The 26769-nt window shown below is 40.4% G+C and overlaps 1 protein-coding gene across 7 annotated transcripts in view; it reads left to right on the top strand.

Annotated features, from left to right (window-relative positions):
• LOC126299612 (protein ST7 homolog) overlaps positions 1-26769 on the top strand; it is a 158131-nt gene that overhangs the window by 130044 nt on the left and 1318 nt on the right. For 4 of the 7 annotated variants that reach the window (XM_049991648.1, XM_049991649.1, XM_049991650.1 and 1 more), the window contains one exon: positions 25480-25625. In XM_049991648.1, coding sequence (XP_049847605.1) covers positions 25480-25625 — 146 coding nt within the window. Of the gene's footprint in view, positions 1-15443; positions 15603-19529; positions 19759-25479; positions 25626-26769 lie in introns of those variants that run through there. The other 3 variants (XR_007552830.1, XR_007552831.1, XR_007552832.1) reach the window with 3 other exon arrangements.

Here is a 26769-nt window from a genome sequence, read left to right as displayed (position 1 = left end):
TGCCCTCCAATACTAAATTGGTGATCCCTTGATGCCTATCCTGAAGAAAACTTCAAATCTGGTGACATGCCAGCAGAGGTCTACTAGGGTAAGCATCAGTGACCACATCTGTTGGTACAAACATCATCTACTGCCACTGGTATATTCCACCAAATTGGTGGAATTCCTCAAAGCTTTCTAAGGCAAACACAATTGAATACTGTCTTTGGTTTGTGTGCATTGTTCAGGAGAACAAATCATTCTGCAGTGACATATTCTTCGCTGCTGGTGTTACATTTTGGATAGATGCTGAGGGTAAGTAGTCAGCAGGTGTAACTTCAGTCATTCCTTGATATTTTGAAGACTTTGTAGTTCTGTCGATCTTTATCACCATTTTTTATTTGGACACACTCCTGTATATCTGCACACAACGTACCTAGATGTGGAATTGTCTGGTAACCTTATAATTGGGTTCCTGTTAGTGGAATGCTGATCTTTCAACTGCGTTTACAATGCGAATTGAATTGAATTGAATTTTATTTGATCCTGTAAGATTACATTGTGTACAGTAAATGTACGTGTAATATAGGACATGTCAAAGTAGTATCATTCATTATCACTTATTTTTCTACCCATTTAGCTTACATTTTTACATCATTGATAATGAATAACAATATATACAAATTTATTGGCTTAAGTAAAACTTTTTTTTCAATGAGATAGTCTTTAAGTTTCTTCGGAAAGTCATTGTCAAGTACACTATCTTGCAGGTTTTTAGGCAGACTTCTTAGTAGTCTGGTACCAGAGTACTGGGGTCCTTTTTCTAGCATTGCCAGTCAGTGGGGTATGCTCCATACTTCATTCTTCCTTCTTGTATTGTGGGTGTGTACACCAGCATTTGTAATCCAGTCCTCACTACCTTTTCTTATGTACATTATTGTTTTGCATATATACAATGATGAAAAAGTTAAGATACCTAACTTCTTGGAACAGTTTCTGCACGTTTCAGAGGCATTTCTTCGTAACCTGGTTCTAATTGTTTTTTTAAATGTGAACACTCATTTTCTCTCTTGTTTGTTAGAGTTTCCCCCCACAGTCACTGCATACTGTAAGTATGCTTCAAAAAGTCCATGATACGCTGCACACAGAAGGTTCTTGTCTGAATACTATGATAGCTGCATCATTAAGAATATGACAGAGCTCAGTTTCTTACAGACATTATTAAAATGTTTTTCCATTTCAGTTCATTATCCACAAGAATACCTAAGAATCTAGCAGATTCTACTTCTTTCATCCTTGTTCCATCAACCTCTAAATCCATGTCCACAGCCTTCTCTTTGTTTTTAAACACTGCGTACATACCGTATTTACTCAAATCTAAGCCACACTCGAATCTAAGCTGCACCTGAAAAATGAGACTTGAAATCAAAGGGGAAAAAAAAAAATTCCCGAATCTAAGCCACACCTGAAATTTGAGACTCGAAATTCAAGGGGAGAGAAAAGCTTTAGGCAGCACCTCCAAATTGAAACAAAGTTGGTCCATTTTAATATGAGACACAATTTAGGTCAAATGAGTGACGATAGAGCTACAGTAGTTTGGTTCGAGTCATAAGCTTAGCAGTTAAGCTTTACCAGGTAGACATTTCTATGTGTCAGGTGCTCCATCTGTATTTATAAGGGTACCATTCCTTTTTCACGTACTTTGACTGGTTTGAATTGAGTGCTTATTTTTCTTTGATCTGATACGTACCGTTCTCTTTGTTATAGGTGTTTATGTCAGTATAAGCTAAAAATGCATTATTGTACTGTGTCATGCCTTGTTTGTCACAGTCGGATAATGAGTGTTTACAACCTTTCACCGCTCGCAGCATGGCTTGCTTTTGTGAGCACTACTGTCAGTTAGTTTTAAAAAAAAAAAGGGAGGAATTGTCTCATTAGTGAAACAATGGCAAGAGACTGCTATTTGTTGTTACTTACACTACTGCTTTCTTTGATAATGATCAACAAGACCCAAATAATAGACTGTGTATGGCAGATGTTCTGAACGAGAGTTTGACAAAAAATTTTCTCCGTTTGAAAACCCTTGCAGATGCCTCTTTAGTACATTACAGTCTGCACAGAAATTAGAGTTATCTTAGATTTAAAAATCTATTCAATTGCCGTGCTTCATTTCTGACTGTATCACTATTAGTCATAAGAATAATACGAATATAAACATGACATGATATGTATATTTTTCCGCGTTTGCTGTTGTCTCGCTCTAGTTTCGTTGTTTATTAGGCAGACAGGATTTAAATGAAATAGCATCACACATGAAGCAGTACATGGCAAAATGTTTATATGCGTATTATTCTTATGGTGAAGAGAATACTACATGTGATTCACAATTCATAAAAGTTCCTATTAGCAACCATCTCTTCTCACAGGTAGGAAAAAATTCAGAACGTAGAGTTGGCCATATTGACAAACATCCCAAAAAGTCTTGCCAGTCGGATTTTCGTAGTACATTGAAATGCTGCTACATTCGAAAATGAACAATACGGAATTTGTATTTACTTCGTTGGATAATGTATGAAAATGCAGTGGTCGAAACTCGGTGTGGAGAAAAAAGCTTACTCCACCTTTTTTTTAAAAATGTATTTACTGACGCAGAGGTTTTGGTGCCAGTATTTATCTTTGTGCCTGCAAAGCATGCCTGTGTAGTGCTACATACATTCGACGGCATAAGTTAGTTGTGGCGGCACCTACCAACATTTTTCAGAACTTCCGCTTACTTTGCACTCAGTTCTAAGCTGCAGGCAGTTTTTTTTTTTTTTTTTTATTACAAGAACCGGAAAAAAAGTGCGGCTGAAATTCGAGTAACTACGGTAGTCTTTTTTAGATTTATAACCAGTTCATTTTCCAACAGCCATTGAGCTTTGACATTTGCAGATATGTATGCTCTTCTTTCAAGCTGTTCCATATTTTGGTCACTATTTAGTATTGTCATGTCATCAGCATACTGTAGTTTCTTTTCTTCTTCCTCCTCAACACCTATATCATTAACAAACACATTAAATAACAATGTCCCCATTACTGAACCCTGCGGCACTCCATATTTGATGGGTTTGGTTTCTGATTGGTATGAGTTTCCTAATGATACATACTGCTTACGGTTACACAAGTATGATTTTATCCATTCACCTGGTTGCCCTCGAATGCCATAGTTGCCTAATTTCTGTTTCAGCATTTCATGGTCAGTGGTGTCAAATGCTTTTGAAAGATCAAGAAACATTGCAGAGACAACCTTTTCTTCATCTAAGGACTGTAAAATGTATTCTGTTAGACTGGCAATTGTATAAAACATTCTCGGTATTCTTGCCGCGTCAGTTCTTGATAAAATCTCAAGCTTTCTACGAATACCTCCATCGCTGACTGTCTCCACTGCTGCTATGGTAGCCTCTATATAGCCCAAAGACGGCTTCTGATTGGTCGGCTTATGATTGGTCGGCGATTATGTGCTACTGTCTGTGACTGTGTCACTGTGTGCTCTGGTGGCGCCACCGCTTCCGTTTGAATGTAAACCTTGGAAGGAATGTCTGTGCTGCTTCTCTGCATCAAGCGCTCGTTTCCACGCACAGCTCAGATGGTATCTGCTATCGCGGTTCAAGTTCTTTTGGCTCATTCTTATTTCAACAGCCTCCTTAATAACAGAATCCCAATACGTGGAGGCATGGGACAGAATTTTAGTTTCATGAAACAATATTTTATGTTTGTTCGTGAGGCTGTGCTCCGCAATTGCTGATTTCTCCAGTTCCCTATTTTTAATATTGCATTGGTGTTCTGCACAGCTGTCGGAAACGGTACGAATCGTCTGACCTATATAATTGCTTCCACACTCACAGGGTATATTATAAACTCCAGGGACCTTCAGGCCGAGATTGTCCTTAACAGGGCACATCATCACCTTAATTTTCTTAGGAGGATGATGCATACCGATTTATACCTGAATGCACAGTGTCTCCATCATCCTGCTCAGAAGACAGTCGTTTTGAACACATTGATATATAGAGTCAAAACTGTTTCTGACAAGGACCACTTAAGGTCAGAGATTAACCACCTGAAGAATGTGTTCCGAAAGAATGGCTATGGTGCACGCGATATAAAGGCAGCGTTCTCCAAAAGAAGGAAACGTGAAAATGCTGTAACCTCACAGGATGAAACGCTGATTGTGGTTCTTCCTGTTTGTGGCGCGATTTCTAGCAAAATAGGAAGAGTCCTGCGTAGATGTGGTATAAGACCTATTTTTCGTCCTCCTAAGAAAATTAAGGAGATGATGCACCCTGTTAAGGACAATCTCGACTTGAGGGTCCCTGGAGTTTATAATATACCCTGTGAGTGTGGAAGCAATTATATGGGTCAGACGATTCGGACCTTTGCCGATTGCTGTGCAGAACACCAACGCCATATTAAAAATGGGGAACTGGAGAAATCAGCAATTGCGGAGCACAGCCTCACGAACAAACATAAAATATTGTTCGATGAAACTAAAATTCTGTCCCATGCCTCCATGTACGGGGAGTCTGTTATTAAGGAGGCTGTTAAAATAAGAATGAGCCGAAAGAACTTTAACCTCGATAGCGGATCCCATCTGAGCTGTGCGTGGAAACGAGCGCGTGATGCAGAGAAGCAGCAGAGACATTCCTTCCAAGGTTTACATTCAAACGGAAGCGGTGGCGCCACCGACGCACACACTGACACCGTTGTGAGACAGCAGCACGTAATCGCCGACCAATCATTAGCCGACCAATCAGAAGCTGTCTTTGGGCTATATAGAGGCTACCATAGCAGCAGTGGAGACAGTCAGCTCCTGACGATGACGATGGAGGTATTCGTCGAAAGTTCGAGATTTTATCTAGAACTGACGCGGCAAGAATACCGAGAATGTTTTATACATAAGTGCCGCCGTGAAAAACTTCGTTCCCATAGACTGCCAATTGCTGATTCTGTAGATGTAACCTTTCTGAAACCATGTTTTGTGGGTATGAGAATGTTATGTTTGTCAAAATAATTAACTAATGTGGTGTACATAAGCATTTCTAGGATTCTCAAGAAACCTGATATAAGTGAAGCTGGTCTGTAGTTGTTGGGTTCATCCTTATTCCCTTTCTTGTACGCTGGCACCACCTTCGTTATCTTCAGTTTTTCTGGAAAAATTCCATCCCTGAAAGAACAGTTTGCTATGTTCGGCAGTGATGTTGTTATCTGCTCACTTACCAGCTTTATTACACGATTTGATATTTCATCATCACCAGCTGATTTCTTGGACTTCAATTTCTGTATAGTTTTCCGTGTTTCATCTTCCGTGACTGATCTTAATAACATAGTACTGCATGAACTTTTTGGTACCTTAATACTCTTCTGTTTTTGATTATTTCTGTCCAAGTTTAAGTTTTCTGCTACACTGATATAGTTATTATTCAGTATGTTTGCTATTTCCATACCATCTGTGACCACTGTGTTGTCTATTTTAATTGACCTAATAACATCTTCTTTGTTTGACCCATCTTTTTCCTTTCTTTCAGCATTAATTGCATTCCAAGCTGCCTTTGCCTTGTTGTTTGAGTTCGTTATGGTGGTGTCAGTTGCTCTTGCTTTTGCTTCTCTTATTGTTTTTCTAAACTTCTTTTTTAACATTTTATAGTTTTTATCTTTGCCCATCCGTTTCGGGTCCTGCAGCTTCCTTCACTGTTCTAGTATTTCACTGGTAATCCACTGTGTTTGATCTTTCAGCCTTTCTTGTCTCTTTACTTTGGTAAATACCACATTAAAATGGTATTTCATTGTTGAAATACATGCATCATATTTTTCATTTGCACTCTGGGCCTGTAGGGTTTCATTGCAGGTTTCCTTACTTAACATTGTTCTAAAGATGTGCCAGTAGTGTCAGTGTCGCCCTAACCGCCGTCTGCTTCACGTCTGCTGTGCAGCGAGCTACCTTAATTTAAGTATTAACTGTATTTTTCTTACTTGTCACTTCTTCGTCTGCGTGTTTTTGCTTTTAGGAAGCTTTAATAGTCGAGTGCTATTAAGTGTTCCATAGATCTCGTGTTTGTTTTGAATACAGTCAGAGAGTCCCTTTAGTCAGCCATAGTGCTAGTAGTGCTAGTGTTTGTTTTGAATACAGTCCAGAGACAGGTAGTGCTATTTTCCTTGTTTTCTACAAGGAGTGGTTATCAATCACAGTTTAGTCAATAATCAACCGCCTTTAGTGAATTAGCAGTCTATTTAAAAGTTTATTAACACTCTATAGTAAATTGACTTCTTAGGATGGATAGGATGTGTGGCTGCTGTGTACGGACGCAGGAGGAGCTTGCCACTCTTCGCGAACAGCTGAGCGTGTTGATGGCCGCGGTCAGCCGTCTTCAGGCTGCTGCCTCGGAGTGTAGCGGCAGTGGGGAGTCTGGTGCGTCGCAAGGTACACCCCAGGTGTTACATGCTTCACCCACTGTCCCTGCTGTCGAGACATCTTCGCAGGTACCGGGCGCGGTTGGGCCACCCTCTCCCCAAGGGGAGTGGCGGGTTCAGCGGCGTTCGCGGCGCACGAGGCGGAGGGTCAATGTGGAGGCTGGCCGTGTGGCATCGCCCACTCTGCCTGTGAGTGGACATATGACTGCTCCTTCAGCAAGGTCCGAGCAGGCACACGGGGGCAGGGGTTTACTAGTTATTGGGAGCTCCAACGTTAGGCGGGTGATGGAGCCCCTTAGGGAAATAGGGGAAAGGTCGGGGAAGAAGGCCAGTGTTCACTGTGTCTGCTTGCCGGGGGGTCTCATCCGAGATGTGGAGGAGGCCCTACCGGCGGCGATAGAGAGCCCTGGGTGCACCCGACTGCAAATTGTTGCTCATGTCGGCACCAATGACTCCTGCCGTCTGGGTTCAGAGGTCATCCTCAGTTCATACAGGCGGCTGGTGGAGTTGGTGAAGGCGGAAAGCCTCGCTCGCGGGGTGGAATCAGAGCTAACTATTTGTAGTATCGTTCCCAGAACCGATCGCGGTCCTCTGGTTTGGAGCCGAGTGGAAGGCTTAAACCAGAGGCTCAGACGATTCTGTGGAGAGTTCGGGTGCAAATTTCTCGACCTCCGCTATCGGGTGGAGAAATGTAGGGTCCACCTGAATAGGTCAGGCATGCACTACACGCCGGAAGCGGCTACGAGGGTAGCGGAGTGCGTGTGGAGTGCACATGGGGCTTTTTAGGTTAGAGAATTCCCTCCCTAGGCCCGACAAGACGCCTCCTGAGACGCGGCAAGGCAGGAGTAGGCAAAATGCAACAAGGAATAACAATATTAATGTGCTTATAGTAAACTGCAGGAGCGTCTATAGAAAGGTCCCAGAACAGGGAATCAGCGATCATAAAGCGGTTACTGCATCGATGATTTCAGCCATAAATAGAAATATTAAAAAAGGTAGGAAGATTTTTCTGTTTAGCAAAAGTGACAAAAAGCAGATTTCAGAGTACTTGGTGGCTCAACACAAAAGTTTTGTCTCAAGTACAGACAGTGTTGAGGATCAGTGGACAAAGTTCAAAACCATGGTACAATATGCGTTAGATGAGTATGTGCCAAGCAGGATCGTAAGAGATGGGAAAGAGCCACCGTGGTACAACAACCGAGTTAGAAAACTGCTGCGGAAGCAAAGGGAACTTCACAGCAAACATAAACATAGCCAAAGCCTTGCAGACAAACAAAAATTACGTGAAGCGAAATGCAGTGTGAGGAGGGCTATGCAAGAGGCTTTCAATGAATTCGAAAGTAAAGTTCTATGTACTGACTTGGCAGAAAATCCTAAGAAATTTTGGTCCTATGTCAAAGCGGCAGGTGGATCAAAACAAAATGTCCAGACACTCTGTGACCAAAATGGTACTGAAACAAAGGATGACAGACTAAAGGCCGAATTACTAAATGTCTTCTTCCAAAGCTGTTTCACAGAGGAAGACTGCACTGTGCTTCCTTCTCTAGATTGTCGCAAAGTTGACAAAATGGTAGATATCGAAGTAGACGACAGAGGGATAGAGAAACAATTGAAATCGCTCAAAAGAGGAAAGGCCGCTGGTCCTGATGGAATACCAGTTCGATTTTACACAGAGTACGCGAAGGAACTTGCCCCCCTTCTTGCAGCGGTGTACCGTAGGTCTCTAAAAGAGCGAAGCATTCCAAAGGATTGGAAAAGGGCACAGGTCATCCCCGTTTTCAAGAAGGGACGTCGAACAGATGTGCAGAACTATAGACCTATATCTCTAACGTCGATCAGTTGTAGAATTTTGGAACACGTATTATGTTCGAGTATAATGTCTTTTCTGGAGACTAGAAATCTACTCTGTAGGAATCAGCATGGGTTTCAAAAAAGACGGTCGTGTGAAACCCAGCTCGCGCTATTCGTCCACGAGACTCAGAGGGCCTTAGACACGGGTTCACAGGTAGATGCCATGTTTCTTGACTTCCGCAAGGCGTTTGACACAGTTCCCCACAGTCGTTTAATGAACAAAGTAAGAGCATACGGACTATCAGATCAATTGTGTGATTGGATTGAGGAGTTCCTAGATAACAGAACGCAGCATGTCATTCTCAATGGAGAGAAGTCTTCCGAAGTAAGAGTGATTTCAGGTGTGCCGCAGGGGAGTGTCATAGGACCGTTGCTATTCACAATATACATAAATGACCTGGTGGATGACATCGGAAGTTCACTGAGGCTTTTTGCAGATGATGCTGTGGTGTATCGAGAGGTTGCAACAATGGAAAATTGTACTGAAATGCAGGAGGATCTGCAGCGAATTGACGCATGGTGCACGGAATGGCAATTGAATCTCAATGTAGACAAGTGTAATGTGATGCGAATACATAGAAAGATAGGTCCCTTATCATTTAGCTACAAAATAGCAGGTCAGCAACTGGAAGCAGTTAATTCCATAAATTATCTGGGAGTACTCATTAGGAGTGATTTAAAATGGAATGATCATATAAAGTTGATCGTCGGTAAAGCAGATGCCAGACTGAGATTCATTGGAAGAATCCTAAGGAAATGCAATCCGACAACAAAGGAAGTAGGTTACAGTACGCTTGTTCGCCCAATGCTTGAATACTGCTCAGCAGTGTGGGATCCACACCAGGTAGGGTTGATAGAAGAGATAGAGAAGATCCAACGGAGAGCAGCGCGCTTCGTTACAGGATCATTTAGTAATTGCGAAAGTGTTACGGAGATGATAGATAAACTCCAGTGGAAGACTCTGCAGGAGAGACGCTCAGTAGCTCGGTACGGGCTTTTGTTAAAGTTTCGAGAACATACCTTCACCGAAGAGTCAAGCAGTGTATTGCTCCCTCCTACGTATATCTCGCGAAGAGACCATGAGGATAAAATCAGAGAGATTAGAGCCCACACAGAAGCATACTGACAATCCTTCTTTCCACGTACAATACGAGACTGGAATAGAAGGGAGAACTGATAGAGGTACTCAGGGTACCCTCCGCCACACACCGTCAGGTGGCTTGCGGAGTATGGATGTAGATGTAGATATCTTGTTCACTGATGATCCTAATTTCTTTGGTTGTTTGGTATGGTTCTGATACTGTGTCATTACTTCTGCAAAAGCTGATTAGTTGTCCATGATGATCAGATATTTCTGTCTGAACTACATGTGACTCAGAGTTTGATAATTTAGTAATTATGTTGTCAATAACTGTCTCACTGTGTGAAGTCACTCTTGTTGCCACAGTTATTGTTACTTTCATGTTCTGCTGTATTAACAATTATTCAAAATCCTGTCTTATTTTTGTGTCTTTTCCCATGTCAATGTTGAAGTCTCCACATATAATAAGGTTTCTCTTCATATTAATTCTCAATAAGCTAGCATTTTTTTTTTCTTCTTCTTCTTCTTTGCCCCCCAGGAAGATGCTAATATTGCCACATGGTGATCTGTACACACAAAACACTCTAAAATCCTCTGTCACTATACCAGTAACTTCAAAGTCTTTTTCTCTAGATATGGGCATGTAGCAGCTTCACTGTTTACATTCTTTAGGGGAGTAACTGTTTATACAAAAGCCACCACCCGTATATTTAGATCTGCAGAAGTAACTAGTGTTCACTCTGTACCATTCCTTCATTTGACTAAAAACAGTAGTTGCCCTCACCTCCATAGCTGCATTGAGGTCAACTGAAACCATTACCAGAAAGCGTTCTATTTGGTGAATTCAGTCCTTTCCATGATCATGAGCAGTGGTTTGATGCACGTATCCCAAAAAACAAGGCTTGGAACCAAATTTCATGGGTATCCCTTGGAAATATGTTTGATTACAGTATGATTTCATGCATTATATTCTACTAATCTCTCCTGACAGTGATCTGTGATGCTAAGGTAGACTGTGCTGGAAATCCCGAGGTATTTTAAGAATAGAAACATTCTAGATCATAATAGATTGCCAAAGAAGCCTGCATTGTTAATCAGTTTTGCAGCTGCATATTTGCAGGCCAAATGACTAAGCAGAGTCCTTGATTAATGACGTCATAAATGAAATGATTGTTCCTAAAATCAAACTGGCAATATTTAAAGGCCCTGTATCTCCATATATCCCTGCAATTGGTCCCACAGAATATAACATGTTGATGAGGCCAATAGGCCTGAAAGACTTAAAATTCACTTGAGCTCCATACTTGGATGACTACTCTTTTTCCAATAATCTGTAGCTCTTCAGAGTCATTGATAATGTTGATGGTTCTGTAAAAAAGTTGGTAACTTGTGATATATCACAGAAGACTTTGGGTTGAGTATCATTACCTGGGGCCTTCCTTGGCTTAAGATTTGCCCAGCTGTAAAGGCTACTTTCTTGTCATATAAGACTACAACTGAATTTATATCCCTCAGCAGACACTGTTTTTTGATTGAAGCACCTTAGAATGCTTGTCCTCCTCCTCTGGTACATTAATCTCTGTGTCACTTCCTATTGTATCCTCTGCAGTAGTTCACTTTACACATGCACTTGGTAGCCTATGCATCCTACCACTGCTGAGTGGGAAAGGCAGCTACAGTTTGCCTTATTCTTTCTGAGTCAGCTTGTTTTAGGTTAAACTTCTGTGGGAAGTTCCTCACATGTGGAGTTCTTTATTTTTCTGGATGTTTCTATAAAAATAGCATTATGGTCCCTGTATGTCAAATAATCCAGTTGCATAGTTTTGTAAATGTCTATCTTTGGCAAAAGGGATGCTGATGTTACTGCATCCATCACCTGCCACTCCCTGGCATATATGGGTTTACCTTGGTTTGTATAAGTCACTCCCCTGTTGTCTGTGCATGAATTGTGGCAAAGGATTGAGTATGTGCAATATCAGCCATTATTATCAGGTTTGCCACTCTGGAATAAATGACCATGTCTCTAATCTTTCCTGCTCATATCTGGATGTCGTGGTAATATGGGTGTAAATACTGTCAGTTTTTTGTTTACACACTGAATATTGACTGTCACTATGCCCTGCGAGTGGAGTTGAATAATTTTTGTGGCAATGTATGATTTGTTCAGTATTATGATCACTGACTTTGGGTAGCATGTCCAAGAATTACTTCAGTTTGTGTGTGAACTGAGGAATCTGACCATACATAGCTTGTGGCTGTTATAGCCAAATAAATCCTAGTCACAACTCTTCCACCACTTTTTGAAAATCTGTCATCACCAGAGTGCTCCTCAAGGCGTTCAGGTGCAGAAGCCTAATTGCTAAAGACTCCTGGTGTAAGTGAAACACTTCAATGTATACTGTGAGTAGTCCATGTAGTCTGTTCCATGATCTCTTACTAAGTGCTTGCATAGTTTTTGCAGGTCAAGAACCTCATTATGAAGAAAACAGGCTTGCCTCAGAAGACCACAGAGTTCGTTCAGTGTTAGTAGGTAAATTATTTGAGCTTGTAATCATTATCAAATTGTTCCGTTCTGGGGTATGTAATTTATTGCCCATCAAACACACCCAATCTAACTACCGATCTTCCTGTTGGCTGAAAAGATAGGTACAATTTCTAATGTATTTAGATATATATTATACTTAGTGTCTGTCTGCTTAGACAGACTATTACTGATACCATTAACACTGCTGTAAGTGGCATTGCCTCCTTTTACTTTTTTGTCATTCACAGAAGTTTACTTGCTGTCGGTATATTATCCATTTCCTTCCCCAAATTTTGTTGGTGATTGCTACTTATAATGTTACCAGGCTTTTATTGCTCCTTGTTTCTTCCTGGAACTTCAGTTACAGGTCTGCCAGATATAAATGGACTGATTTTATGTATATTCAGCTTTCTGATGTGTAGTATTCTTTTGTTGTCATTGACACATCTTCACACTGAGTATTATATGCAGGATACAGTAAAATCTCATTATGATGTATAGATCTGTGAGTTAACTCCACATTAAATAGAAAAAAATTTTAAAATGGAAGCACCAGATTGGCTGCTTCTGTAAGAATTAATGTAAATATGGGCCTACATAAAGGAACTTCAGATGATATAAGTAGTAGTATATGCATTATTATAACTGAGATTTAATGTTTCATGCAATATAATCACAGCAACTACACAATTTAAAAAAAAAAATCTGTGAAATGTCTGTTGCTTTTGTCTGCATTGGTATTGTGTTATGGTTAAGCATTCAGTTAACATCGTCGGACAGTTTGTGTGCTGCGAAGACGTATCTGCAAATCAGACGAATCATGTATATTACTTGATGTTTTGAAGAGACATACTGTGACAAACCTTTCCAGCTCTGCTTCATTTTCAAAGCCATTATTTTCTGCATTATCTTCTATTATATCATCTGTGTCCAGCATATGAGACGTCCTAACATTATTATTAAAAAAGCAAAGTTTTGAAAGTAGACGTTGTTGTGGACTGTCTACCAGTCTTTCGTCATCAAGAATATTAAAAATTGGCATTCCCCTCTCCCTCCTCCTCCAGTGCATATGTTGTTAACTACAGCTCACCATTTCCCTTGCCTTATGTGATAAGTGGCCTGACACCTGCTGATAAACTTTAGTGAGCTTTCTGTAGTTCACAGAAATGAACAATTGGAGGAGAAGCAGTCTCTCTAATGTCGGCAAGGATGACTTTGAACAGGAGCATCTTAATGATGTTTATTGTAGACCTTGTACAGAAGAACCTCAATTACCCAACCTTTGATTAACTGAATCCTCAGATTATAAGTCCCCCCCCCCCCCCCCCCCCCCCCCCCCCCCGGACTCCTAGTGACTTCAATAATCCAACCAATGGACCAGGGATTTAATTAAAATGATGTTACAGGAGGAAATCTGTGAGTGCTTTGTTAGAGAAAATAGAAGAGTGTTGTGATTCTTTTGATGAAAAGTCTCAACACAAAAGTTTGGAAGAACTTAGAAAAATCACTCTACAGAAATTACGGAAAAAGGTTTGTCCTAGCCTGAACCAAGTATATGAACTTCCAAAACCTAATGAGTCAGACAATGCAGATTTAGCGATGGATTTGCAAACACTTCAAAAAGATATGCAGTCTGTTGATGTAGAGGAATGGCTAGCAGAAGGTGACATTGCTGCTCTACCAGTGAATAATTTTGCAACAGTACAGTGTTGACCAAGAGGAGTCAGATGAAGAAGAAAAGGAAGAAGACAAAAAGATCAGTCACTCTAAAGCAAAGGATGCGTATTGAGACTGCTGTCAAATATTTGGAACAGCCAACTTCTACACCTATGCACATATTGTCGGGAAAGAAGTGGCATGATGCAGCTGCAAAGTCAAGGTTTAAGAGAAAGAAACAAAACCCATTTTACAATTTTAAAATTCATTTTCATATCTACAATTTTTGGTTTTCCTATTTTTTTATTAGAAATATAATTTTTGTCGAGGTTCTACTGCACTTATCTTCAGGGGTAATAGACTTGCTTTTGAGTATGTGTGAGTCAACACTGTACTGTGCTAACCTGCTGTTAAATGTTACTACTTGCATAAATATTTCTGACAGAGTTCTGTAATATCATTTTATTTGTTTAGGCATGTGTAATGAGACTGCCAGTGAGGCAACTCAGTGTCCCACATAAGATGCATGGAATGAGAAGGGAGGCATTCTTGTTTGAGCTGTAATACAAGAAGCTCGAGACTAATGATGCCCATCCAGTGAAATTCCAATGAAACAAACATGTGCAAAAAATCAAAACAGTGCCATTGCACTGTATGTGGTACATGCAGATCCACACACCAGCAGAAAATGATTCTCAGACAATTTGAAGTCTTACACAGCATGGTGCATTACATTTTAAGAGACTCAGAAATGCACCAAAAGCTTTCAGGGGAGGACAAGGGTAATTGGCTTATCTTTTGTAAGTGCCAATTAAATCATCTTATCAACTGTTTAAATCACACACACACACACACACACACACACACACACACACACACAGTGTTCACAGATTAGCCAATGTTTTGCAGTACATATATGTCAAATTGTACTGCTAAGCACTGCTGGTCCTCCGTGAAGTCTTACTGGCTGCATGAGCTAGGTAGTCAGTCAGTTGGTTGCGTGTTACATTGATCAGTCGCACGGTACGCTAGCTGTTATGATGTGGAACGTGTAAAGTGCACAAGAAATACACATATAAAATAAGACAAGATATTTACCCTATTCCCTTAAATGGCACAAAATGCATATGCTATGTTTATAGATTTATTTATTCCTATTCAAGAATTCATCTATGATATGGAAGTAGTTGTCAAGGAGATAAGATTTCAGTTTATTTTTGAAGCTATTACTGCTGTCTGTCAGACATTTTATTTCATTTGGTAATGTGTCAAAAATTTTTATAGTAGCATATTTTACTCCTCTCTTTCAAACTGGTCCATGTTTTTGAGAACAAATTTCATTAGTGAGTAAATGTACTGTGAGGCTGTTGTAAGAATTCCCAATCTTTTATTAATTCCTACAACACGTGAATATGAACACCACGCATTATTCTAACCACTTTCTCTTTGACCAGTGAATACTTTTTGTCTAAATGTTGAGTTACCCGAAAATGTTATTCCATACGACATCAGAGAGTGAAGGTATGCAATGTATGTTAGCTTACTACTTTCTGTATCCTCAAAATTGGCAATTATTCTGATTTGCAAAAGTTGCTGAACCTAGTCGCTTTAGAAGATCCAAAATATGAATTTTCCAATTATGTATGTACACCCAAAAACTTAGTATGCTCAACCCTGTCTACTGACTTCTGTTGATGTGTTATATTTATTGAAGGAACTGTACTTTTGCAGCAGAAAATTGGATGTACTGTGTTTTTTGAAGGTTTAGAGCAAGCCCATTTGCAGAAAACCAGTTAATGACTTTTCCAAAGACCTTGTATCGTTTTCAATCGGAGTTTCTTTTACTGGGTTAATAATGATGCTTGTATAATCAGCAAACAGTGTAAGTTCAGCTTCCTGTTTCAGATAGGAAGGGAGATCGTTCACACATATCAAGAACAGAAGGGGACTCACGATTGAACCCTGTGGAACACCTAATGTAATTTCACCCTAGTTAGATGAAGCGGCAAACTTATTTAAATCACTTGACCCATATAAGGAAACTTTTTGCTTGCTGTTCTGTAGGTATGACTTAACCACTCATATGCTATTCCATTTATACCATATAATTGTAATTTCTGTAACATAATGTCATGGTTCACACAATCAAATGCTTTGGACAAGTCACAGAAGATTTCTATTGGTGACATTTTACTATTTAAGACTCTATTATGTGTACAGTGAAGTTGTATGTTGCTGTCTCAGTGGAACAGCATTTTTTAAATCCAAACTGTGATTTACTGAGTATCCCATTATTGTTGAGATGGCTAACCACTCTTGAGTACATTACATTCTTGAAGATTTTTGAAAATGCTGTAAGCAAGGATACTGAGGACATGTACACTGTTGCTAATATCAATAGTTCATTATCTAACTGAAGTTCACATGCACATACCTCAAAGTGCTGATCAAGACAAAAATTGATTACTTCTACAGTTTTGCATATATATCCTTGTTTTATGAAAATGGCAACTCCTTTATCCATCCTAGATCTACAAGTGTAAGATGCTAAATTATACCCACTTATACTGACACTATCCATGCCTATAGTTACATGGTGTTCAGACAGACAGAGTATATCAATCTCATTCTTATTTTTGAGATCATATAAACACACTAATAGCTCATCTACTTTGTTTACTCCCCTGATATTTTGATGAAGTAAGTTGATACTGCCCTTAGTGTTACCCCTGTTTACTGTATATGAAGTTTCTTTTATTCTATTCATCTTGATTGACATCTGTCTGGACTTTGGCTTTAACCTATAAAACCTGTCTTTGTGGACCCATTAACCACAGGGATCACCCCCTTGTGTGACTGTGGACCTTCTTACAGTTTCTGCTAATAAAGAAGCTAACTTATTTTCCCACATCCTATTCGGGTGCAGGCCATGTGTTGTAGATCTCCACCTACAAATAGAATTTACTGGAATAACACGTACGTGAGATTTTGCCTGTACCTGGAGCATTCTGTTCAGCTCAGTGTTAACATGCCTTACAGCAGTGTTTACCCAGGGCTGATCATGGCACTGAAAGACCTCCACAAACGCCACATTTGTGTGCTCAGTTTCTGCTCCTATTTTATCCAGGTCACTCCTAATACTTTATCTTGGATTCACAGCCAGGCTGTTTCCTGCTCCTCCAACTATAATTACCTGATCTTCCTTCTCAAAGCCCTTGCATAGCTTACCTAAGTTTTCTGTCACCTGGCTAAGGCTAGCACTTAGTTTCACGAAACTTGTGACCTGGTACCCTGCACCTAATTTCTCCTGAAGCTGCTAGCCCACACCCCTCCCATGACTGCTGCCTATAAGCAGAATTCTTCTTTTCCTACTCTGGTTTGATCCCGACCTGTCTTTTTTCTTTAAGCTAATATTCTGCTTCAACCTACTTTCAACTACAGCTGGAAGATCATCATCGATTCTTGAAGAAACAAAGTCTTTATTGCTCAAAAGCTTGTCTCATGACTAATATATGGTCCTCGCCATCATTCACCTTGTGTATGCCTGTTTAAGGTGTTAAATATTTTAACTACAGCAATCTTTTCTGTCATGAAATTTATTGCAAATAACCTGTTAAGAGTTCAGAATGAACAATGACATGTATAATTATAATACTAGAACAAATTAGCTTCATTGCTCTTCATGGGAACTGACTTTTGCTCATAAGGGCGATAAATAATGCTGCTATCAACATCTGTAATCACTTAACCAGTGGTATTAAATACCTAGAGATAGCAAAGCTAAAATTAAAAATAAGCTGAAAAGCTTCCTCTGGATGATTCCTTCTATTTCCTGTCAGTGAAAAAGTCAGAGCTTGTGCTCCATCTCAAATGAACTCAGTGTGGAGGGGTCATTGAACCCTATTCTTCCATCCTTCTCTTTATCATGTGTGATGGTTTATTTTTCCAAACATAACATAATAATCTGTAGCCACAGTTTTCCTTAACTGGCTCAGATATCATTTTGTAGTACTTTCATTACCCAGTTAGCAAGCTCTTGTTTTTAAGATTTTGAGTAGTGCCCACTAGATCAGAGATTGTGTAAGAAAAAGTCCTGATTTTTCATTTTGTTGTACATGTCATCCATCATAATGTTGCTAAGGCTTTATGTGTAACTTGATAAACACTGTATGTATTCCAACTTGTTCAAATTGCAAAGAGGCTTCTAATAATGAATATGTCTATCACCTGAAGCTGTTGGCTTGATCACAAAGGCTTATAGAGGAGGCTTGGCTAATGTGTAACTCTCTAACACCTGTACACTGTTGTATTGTGTTAGTAGTATTTTTTGTCTTGGTTTCAAGAGGAAGAGTTGCAGAAATTTCACTAATATTTGAGATAGTATTCCTTCAAAGCATCATAACAAGTGGTGGAAGTAGTTGAGACCTTGATGTAAGCTACTTACCGTATTTACTCGAATCTAAGCCGCACTTTTTTTCCAGTTTTTGTAATCCAAAAAACCGCCTGTGGCTTCGAATTGAGTGTAAAGTAAGCGGAAGTTCTGAAAAATGTTGGTAGGTGCTGCCACAACTAACTATTGCCGTCAAATATATGTAGTGCTATACAGGCATGCTTTGTAGGCACAGAGATAAATACTGGCACCAAAACCTCTGCGTCAGATTTTTAAATCTAAGATGACTCTAATGTCTGTGCAGAATGTAATGTACTAAAGAGGCGTCTGCAAAAGTTTTCAGACAGAGAAAAAGTTTCACTAAATTCTCATTCAGAACATTTTCTATCATGAGCAGTCTTTTATTTGGTTCTTGTTGTTCATTATCAAAGAAAACAGTAGTGTAAGTAACAACAAATAGCAGTCTCTTGCCATTGTTTCACTAATAAGACAATTCCTCTCTTTTTTTATTCTAACTGGCGGTAGCGCGCACAAAAGCAAGCCATGCCACGGGCGGTGACAGGTCGTAAACACTCATTATCAGGATGCGACAAACAATGCATGACACAGTACAGTAATGCATTTTCAGCATAGAGTGACGTAAACACCTATAACATAGAGAATGGCATTTATCAGATCAAAGAAAAATAAGCAATCAATTCAAACCTGATGAAGCACGTGAAAAAGAAAGGGTACCCGTATAAATACTGACGGAGCACCTGACGCATAGCAATGGTTACCTGGTAAAGCTTAACTGCTAAGCTTAAGACTCGAACCAAACTACTGTAGCTGTATCGTCATTCATTCGACCTAAATGGACCTCATATTACAATGGACCAACTTTGTTTAGATTTGGAGGTGCAGCCTAAAACTTTTCTCTCCCCTTGAATTTCGAGTCTCAAATTTCAGGTGCGGCTTAGATTCGGGAAAATTTTTTTTTTCTTTGGTTTCAAGTCTCATTTTTCAGGTGCGGCTTAGATTCGAGTAAATGTGGTATACATTGTGCCAACAGCATTTTAGCTTACAATGTCTAAATACTTGCCATTAAAGTTCTCTGAAGTTACCTTTCCCTGTATGTCTACTACAGAGAGAAACATAAGAATGTTCTTCTTGAGGTCAATAGAACAGTACTCATTGCCACCACCAACTTGTGATGCTCATTATTGTTATCAGATGAATGTAGTAACCCGCCAATGACTACACCTACTGCCCACAGTGGGCATAAGTCATGCCACTATGGCAAGTGTAGTATGACCGACAGTCAAATGACGCACTCGTACGCAACTATCCGAGATGGCCTCCTGGTTCAGTCCGGTCACCAACTACCATCGGCAGATTCGCTATGCATGCGCAGTACTACACCAGCAACACCTGATATGGATAGGCATGCACAGGCCTCCAGGCTCTTTGTTGTCAAATGTGTTTGAGACATGTGAACTACTTTCATTGTATTCTTGTTGATGTCATGCTGTGGCTCAAAAAATTGTATCTCCTTTACGGACATATGTTCCTAGTTAGAACGCAAGTGGCGATGATGAGGGTCCAATTTTCGTATGTTTCAGATTCTGTGGTTTTCCTGCTGTTCCGCTCTCCAGGGAAGCTTTAGTCTGATCACTCCAACAACAGATGCATATGGTGTTGGAACAGTTATTGGCTATGTTGACCCGGGTTTAGCCGCCGGTTGTTCACCCACTGCCATTCTCCACCTATGATGAATCCGCAGAAGACTGGGGTGCTAATGAGAAATGGCTTCTCCAACATTTCGTGCCATTCTGGGTGGTCAACACGGAGGTCTGTAAGGCTGTTTTCTTATGTTGGATACTCCTCATATGTATCACTTACTGCATCAGTTTCTGATTAGCAAGAATCAGCGTCGCTTTCTTTTGATGATGGGTGTCCTTTGCTGCCATTCTGTCACCACAAGCGTACACATGTGGTCACTGCACATGTTGAATTCTACCAGTTCTGTCATAAACAGTCGCAGCAGTCATATTGAGCTTGCATGACTGAGCTTCATGGCCTCACAATAATAAGTGTCAGTTTGTCACAGCTAGTCTTATGCAGACATCGTGGTTTGTTCAGCCCCAGTTAAGGAGGTGTGGCAACGTGTGCTTCAGTTTGAGAACCCTACTTTAGAAGAGGTTTTGAATATTGCACAGTTGTTCGAGATTTCTCACATTGTGGGCCACCAATTGGAGGCTTGGAGTTGTGTTGCTGTTGTTGAGAGCACGCAGCCCCGGTGGTTATAATGTAGTGCACAGGGGGAAGAGGAGGTAATAACAGCATCAACAATCCAACTGGTCTGATGCAGAGAAACGTGACATTGGCAGCAGGAACAGTGATTACCACTTTTTGCATGCCCTTGTTTCATACAGCACAAGTAGACCTGCCATAAGTGGTGGACCTCTTGCCATAAATGTAAAGCTATTGATCCTACAAGTCAGCAGAAGGGCCGCCATCTCCGTACTCAGCTCACAAGTGTATGACAGGCTAGGGTCTCCACCATTGGCACACGTCGAGCATCAGTTGGTAAGCTACAACAGACAGCAGATTCCTACTCTCGGCCGATTCATGGCTGACAAAGTTTACAAGTCAATTGCCTGTACCATTACATATCTTGTGGTTAATGATTAAAGTACTGAAAATTTGTTTGGGTTAGATTCCTTTGTTACTTCTGAATTTTCTGTTTCGGATGCTTCTCAGGTCAGACCAAGTACCTTATAACAAATTGGATTCCTTGGGTTCTGAACTTTTATCTCTGTTTGCCCCCGTGTTAGGGTATGCAAACAATTACATGGCACACATCACACTCAAACTCTCTGCCTGCCCTCACTCATTTTGAGTGTGGGTGGTGACAGTAGGTTTACACGACCAGGTTAAGATTTAGCTGGATCGCTTAACTTCAGTTACTTAACTTCATTGGGAGTGATTAAACAAGTTTTCTCAAACGAATGGGCTATATCCTTAGTGACTGTAAAGAAGCTATCTGCTCAGTTACAGCTCCCTGGGAACTTCGGTGTCAATCTTAATGCACAATCAGTCATAGACACTTATCCCCTGCCTCTCTGAGATGAGCTGCTCACAGAATTCGCTGAGGGTAAATTATTTCTGAAAATTGATTTTGCCACAGCCTAGCTTCAGATTTCATTAATATGCCGTTCAGTTTCTATCAGTATTAATGACTAATGTTTGAGGTCGTTAGTGTGCCTGCCATCTTTCAGTGTTTTTTAGAACAAGTTTTGATGAGTGCCCTTCATTGCATTAACTATCATCATGAGACTGTCATGACAGGTGCTACAACAGATTTACTGCTCTACAGACTGCAGGTCTCAAATGTAAGCTCAGTAAACCTCATGTTTTACAGCCTTCCATTGTTTATTTGGGACATGAAAATTCATTCATGGCAGGGTGTGCACTCCATGGAATAACAGGTATCTAATCTGTGAAAACTTCTTGGCAAAGTGGCATAGTATCGCACGTTTATTCCCAGAGCAGCTACTGTCGCCCACTCCTTTGCATCTCTTGCTTCAGAAAAGTGCTCCTTATGTTTATTCTGGGGCCTGTCAGTGTAGTTTTGTGCAGCTTAAGGATAGTGTCTTTACTTTGTACCATGTCTTGTAACATTTCAACCCGTCAAGCATCTGAGCCTGGATACGGATGCATCCCAGTGCAGGGTGGGGGTGGTCCTGGCCCATCGCCATTCAGGTGGCTCCAAACAGCGTATTACTTTCATGTTGAAAACACTCAGCTCAGCAGCACAATTCTCAGGTGTAAAAAGAAGCTCTTGTTATTGTCTGTGCATTAAAAAATTGTGTGTTCTTGTATGGTGCAAAATTTTATTTAATTACCCACCATAAGCCATTGGTTTCCCTGTTTAGTGTGTCAGTTTTCTTATCATTGTCTTCAGCATTGTTCCGTGTTCTTGTCCCGGTACAAGTATGAGATCCATTTTCATCCCATATCGCAGCATGTGAACACAGATGCTCTATCACGGCTCCCCATGGAGCCTGACCACTCTTTTGATCAGGAGGAATAGCTTTGTTTGCAATTGGACACGGAAATGAGGCACACGGTGGATGGCTTCCCCATCATCAGTTCCCGTATTATTATGTAGTGATAGTGGATCCGGTACTCCAGAAGGTTGTACACATGATATAACATGGGTGGCCCAACTGTCCTCAGGACTGAGCATCGGACCCACTTTGAAATATTTGTGTGTTGCGCCATTGCCTCTCCTTCCTGGATAGTGTTATTCTCTTGTCAACAGAAGAGTTTACTCTCCATGTTGTGGTGCCAGCCGCTCTGCTACGTGAGGTCCTCTCCTTGTTATATCAGGGTGACTGGGAGTTCTGGTGGTGTGCTGACATGTGACTTGGCTGGGTATCTGTGGGGAAGTGCAACACCTTGTTGCAGCTTCTGCAAGTGTTCGGATCAGCAGGTGGTGTGCCATACACTACTTCTTCTTCTTCCCCTGTCTGACCCCTATGCAGCATTGGGAGAGAGTCCACCATGATTTTGCTCGTCCTTTTCTAGACAGTTTCTGGTTATTGACAATTGATGCTTTTTCTCATCTTGTTCGCTCTACGTCTGTGACAGCAGACATGACTATCAAGGCCCTGTCAGAGCTATTATCCATAGAAGGCCTGCCTTGTTGCCTGGTTTTGGACTGTGGTCCTCAGTTCATGACACTATCTTTCAAGGACTTTCATACACACAATGGATTGGGGCCAAGATTCCATCAGAGTTTCTGCTAGCTGTCAGTGGCCACGGGTGCTCACTTCTTGCTGCTGGGCGGGAGTCCCCCAGCAGCATCAGTATTGTCATGTTTGCAATTGGTACACCAGTGTGGGCCAGAGCATTTGGCTGGGGCACTCACTTCATTCGAGTCATCATCATCAACAGTCAGCGTGATTTCATGTCTTCTTGGTTCACACCAAAGGTGAACTCGCAGCATGCCACCAGAACAATTTGCATGAATTTGCGTAGTTGAATAGGCACATGCTGCCGCCTCAATCCATGGGCCCAATGCCTCGTTCTATGTCAGATCTAATCACTTGGGTGTCGAACAGATCTGTTTTGTGCCTATCTACCCTGGTGGTTGGGCTATGTCAGCATCAAAGATGGCTTTGCTTCATGTGGCCGGTGCCGGCAACTTCAACTGTGCTGAGCAGGCGCTGCCATCAGTGGGGACAGAAACTGTGTCCTAGTTGCCAGAGCCTCTGCTCTGCAGTCTGCCACTGTTGTGGATTCTGAATTCCAGATGACTCCCAACTGACTGTTGCTGGTCCTGACCTGTGGATGTACCGAGGTCCACAGGCGGCTGAGGGTGCCCTCGTCTCCCTCACTTTTGGTCTGGTCAGACTGAAAATTCTTACACCTTCAGCTGCCAGCCTAGGCACCACCATAGATACCATGAATGTCTCTTCAGTCACAGCATCATGAACAGCAGTTCTTGGTCTTCCTCCTTCCCTCCCCCCACCCCCCACACTACCCTTGCCCACAAGGAAGTAGCTTTGTAGTAACCCATTGGTTACTACACCTAATGCTCACAGCAGACATAAGTCAGCCCACTATGGCAAGAGTAGTGCGCACCGATATTAAAACGATGTGCCAGCAACTACACGAGGTGGCCACAAGGGGCAGCCCTGTCACTGATCACCATCACCAGGTCTGCTTGCGCAGCACTAAATCAGTGACACCTGACATGGAGAGCATCTATATAAGGTCTTTAAGCTCTCAGCTGTTAAACGTGTTAGAGATGTGGGCCACTACTTTCATTGTATTGTTGTTGATATCACTCCATGACCCATTAAACTGTATCTATTTTACAGCCATATGTTTCCTTGTGTTCCAAGTTAGAACAATGAACAGTGCTTTAAAAAGTGTCTGTGAAATACCTCCAATGAGCGATAAAGATACACAGTATATCAACATTCAGTCAACACCCCTCAAAAGTCTTATAAGCAAGCTGAAAATTTGGATATGCGAAGTGTATATGGTTATGGTACAGAATAGGAGAGCTTCTACTATTGTTCTAGTCTGTAATTACTTTTTTTATTGTGTTATTGAGTTTGTAAATTCTTTTGCAGTTGCCAAGAGAGAACTCATCGCACTAAAATATGATGTTGGAATGTTTCTCATTGCAATATTTTGAATTTAGCCGATGATTATTTCTGACAGTCACTGTTGTCATCTAGTAATATGAGGGCTATCCAAAATGTGGATTACATTTTCGCCTGTAGCAACAATGGGCAGGGTAGTATGGCCATGTTGTTGTCTGTACATTTGTCCATTCAGTCGACATGTAGCTGCACCATAGTGAGATTTGTGTCATTTCCTGTTATTCCACAGTAAAAGTTTCAAATCCATGCTGCAATTGAAAATCCCATGAATTGTAAAGTGCAGTCAGTAATAAGGTTTTTGTTGGAAAAAAATTATAAAATGATAAAAATTATAGGTTACTGTGCAAAGCATATGGAAACAACGTAATCACTGAAGACTGGGTGCACCAGTGGTGCATTAGATTTAAAAGTTCACGATGAAGAGCAAAGTGGGTGATCAAGTGTTGTGACTGATGAACTGGCTGCAAAAGATAGTGAGAAGATTGAAGAAAACTACTGATACACGATGCTGTAGCTCTCATTTAGTTTTCCACAAATTTCATGAAGTGTGTTGCATCAAATCATAGCAGTGCTTTGATGATGTGGAATTGCTGTAGTGCATGACTCTGAGGTGTCAGGCAGCCAAATGTTATGACAATGGTATTTCAAAAATTGTTTGCCACTTTGATAAGTGCCTAAATTTGTATGTTGGAGACTATATTGAATAGTAGTATTTAAGTGTCACTTTGAAATGAATAAAACACAATTTTTTTGTATTTCATTTTAATATCAAAACATAATCATTTTTCTGGATAGCCCCTGTATAATAATATTGTAGTGCGCAACAACGTACAGAGGACTACAGGAGAAAGATTTACATAACACTCAACAATTCTGAACTCTGTTAACAGTTTAAAACATAACATATGAATAAAAACTGTTCATTTTGAAATGCTGCAAAGCGATGGTAATGTGTTCCATTGTATTTTTAATCAAGGTTTATTGTATGTATGTTGTTTTAAAAGTAGTGTGTCAGTTATTTTGCCCGAGACAGCAGACCAACACTTTCTGCGTACTTGTTGATGTTAAATGGAAGACAAACTTTGGTTTACAAAGTGGCATGTAATCACCTGTGAAATACCAATAGTATCTATTCAACTATGACCTGTTATTACCTTCTCGTTCTGCCTGCTTTGGTAACTAAATCACAAGGTCACTATCTTGTCACTCTTTCAGCATACTTCACTCTTTTCTTCTATCGCATTTTCAAATTCTGTGCTTCGGCTTTCTGGTACATATAAGTTTTTACATTTACATATAATCTACCTTTTTGTTTGTGGCTTTTTATGCCAAAGAACTTGTTCTCTAAATGTTAAAATTGTATCATACATGTTAAATATTTCTGTTTAAGCTGCAGCCTTCAGTGATGTCAGCATGTATCCAAAGAAGGAGCTCCCTTTCTTCATTCTGTTTACGGCTGGCCTGTGTTCCTTCACAGCCTTGCTGGCACTGCTTACACACCAGTATCCAGAACCTATGGGAGTTATTGCAAAGACGGTAAATTGTTATTCTTTGCTGGCATTTATATGTAATGAGAGAAGTATTAAATCTGCATAGAAACAAGCATTCAAAAATGGTTCAAATGGCTCTGAGCACTATGCGATTTCACTTCTGTGGTCATCAGTCATCTAGAACTTAGAACTAAATAAACCTAACTAACCTAAGGACATCACACACATCCATGACCAAGGCAAGATTCAAACGTGCGACTGTAGCGGTCGCTCAGCTCCAGACTGTAGCACCTAGAACCGCACAGCCACTCCGGCCAGCTGAAACAAGCATTGAAGGGTATATCTATTCATTAGTTTTTTTTTTTTTTTTACAGTGAAAGACATTAGTGTCAGCTAAAATATCTCATTTATTTAAAGCATAATACCTTAATTTTTGCAATCCAGTCCCACTACCTTTAAAAAGGATGGAAAATGGAAGGATATGATGTCTTTTTGAGATTTTGTAGAGATGCTACACAAACTCAGTCCTCTTTGATATCTACATTAAATGATTCAGAGAAGCAGTGGAAAACCCAAATCAAGATGGCAGGGCAGATATTTTAGTGTCTTTGTTCCCAAATAAAAGTCCAGTATTTGAAATGTTTCTCCACTTAACTTTGTGACGACGACCCTCAGTGATATTGCACACATTTTTCTTATTCCTTGGCAGTATTGCCCCATACTTATGAAATTGAAAAATATGTTTTCATTTCATTAATTCATCAGATGACTTGGTTGACCTAAAAATTTCAACTCTGAGTTCCTTAGCTAAGTTCTTTGGTTGGTTTACAACGTACTTCAGTTATTACCAGTTTTTATTGCAGTGTATAAAAACTATCAAATCTATCTCGTACTTTATTATGTTAGGTAACAATGGATTTGCGGGTGCTCTTTTCTCAGAAAAGAGCTGTTGGTGTGGACAATTGGGGAGGTTTGGTTATAGAAGAGAAGACTTCACTGAGGAGGACTTTTTTACAAGGGGAGAATAGTTAAGCAACCATGGTTGTAATTTTCGTTGGTTTCTAGAGAACTTTTCAGTAAATACTGAAAATACTGCGGTATAATGGCCATTATTAGCAACTGTTAAAACAAATGTGGCAGGTGTCTAATGATATGATTGTCAATAAGAATATTAAAAAATGATGGCATGG

Source organism: Schistocerca gregaria, chromosome X (assembly GCF_023897955.1).
Source record: "Schistocerca gregaria isolate iqSchGreg1 chromosome X, iqSchGreg1.2, whole genome shotgun sequence".
NCBI lineage: Eukaryota > Metazoa > Arthropoda > Insecta > Orthoptera > Acrididae > Schistocerca > Schistocerca gregaria.
The sequence above is the reverse complement of the archived record's forward strand: the minus strand, read 5'-3'. Positions and strand labels throughout refer to the sequence as shown.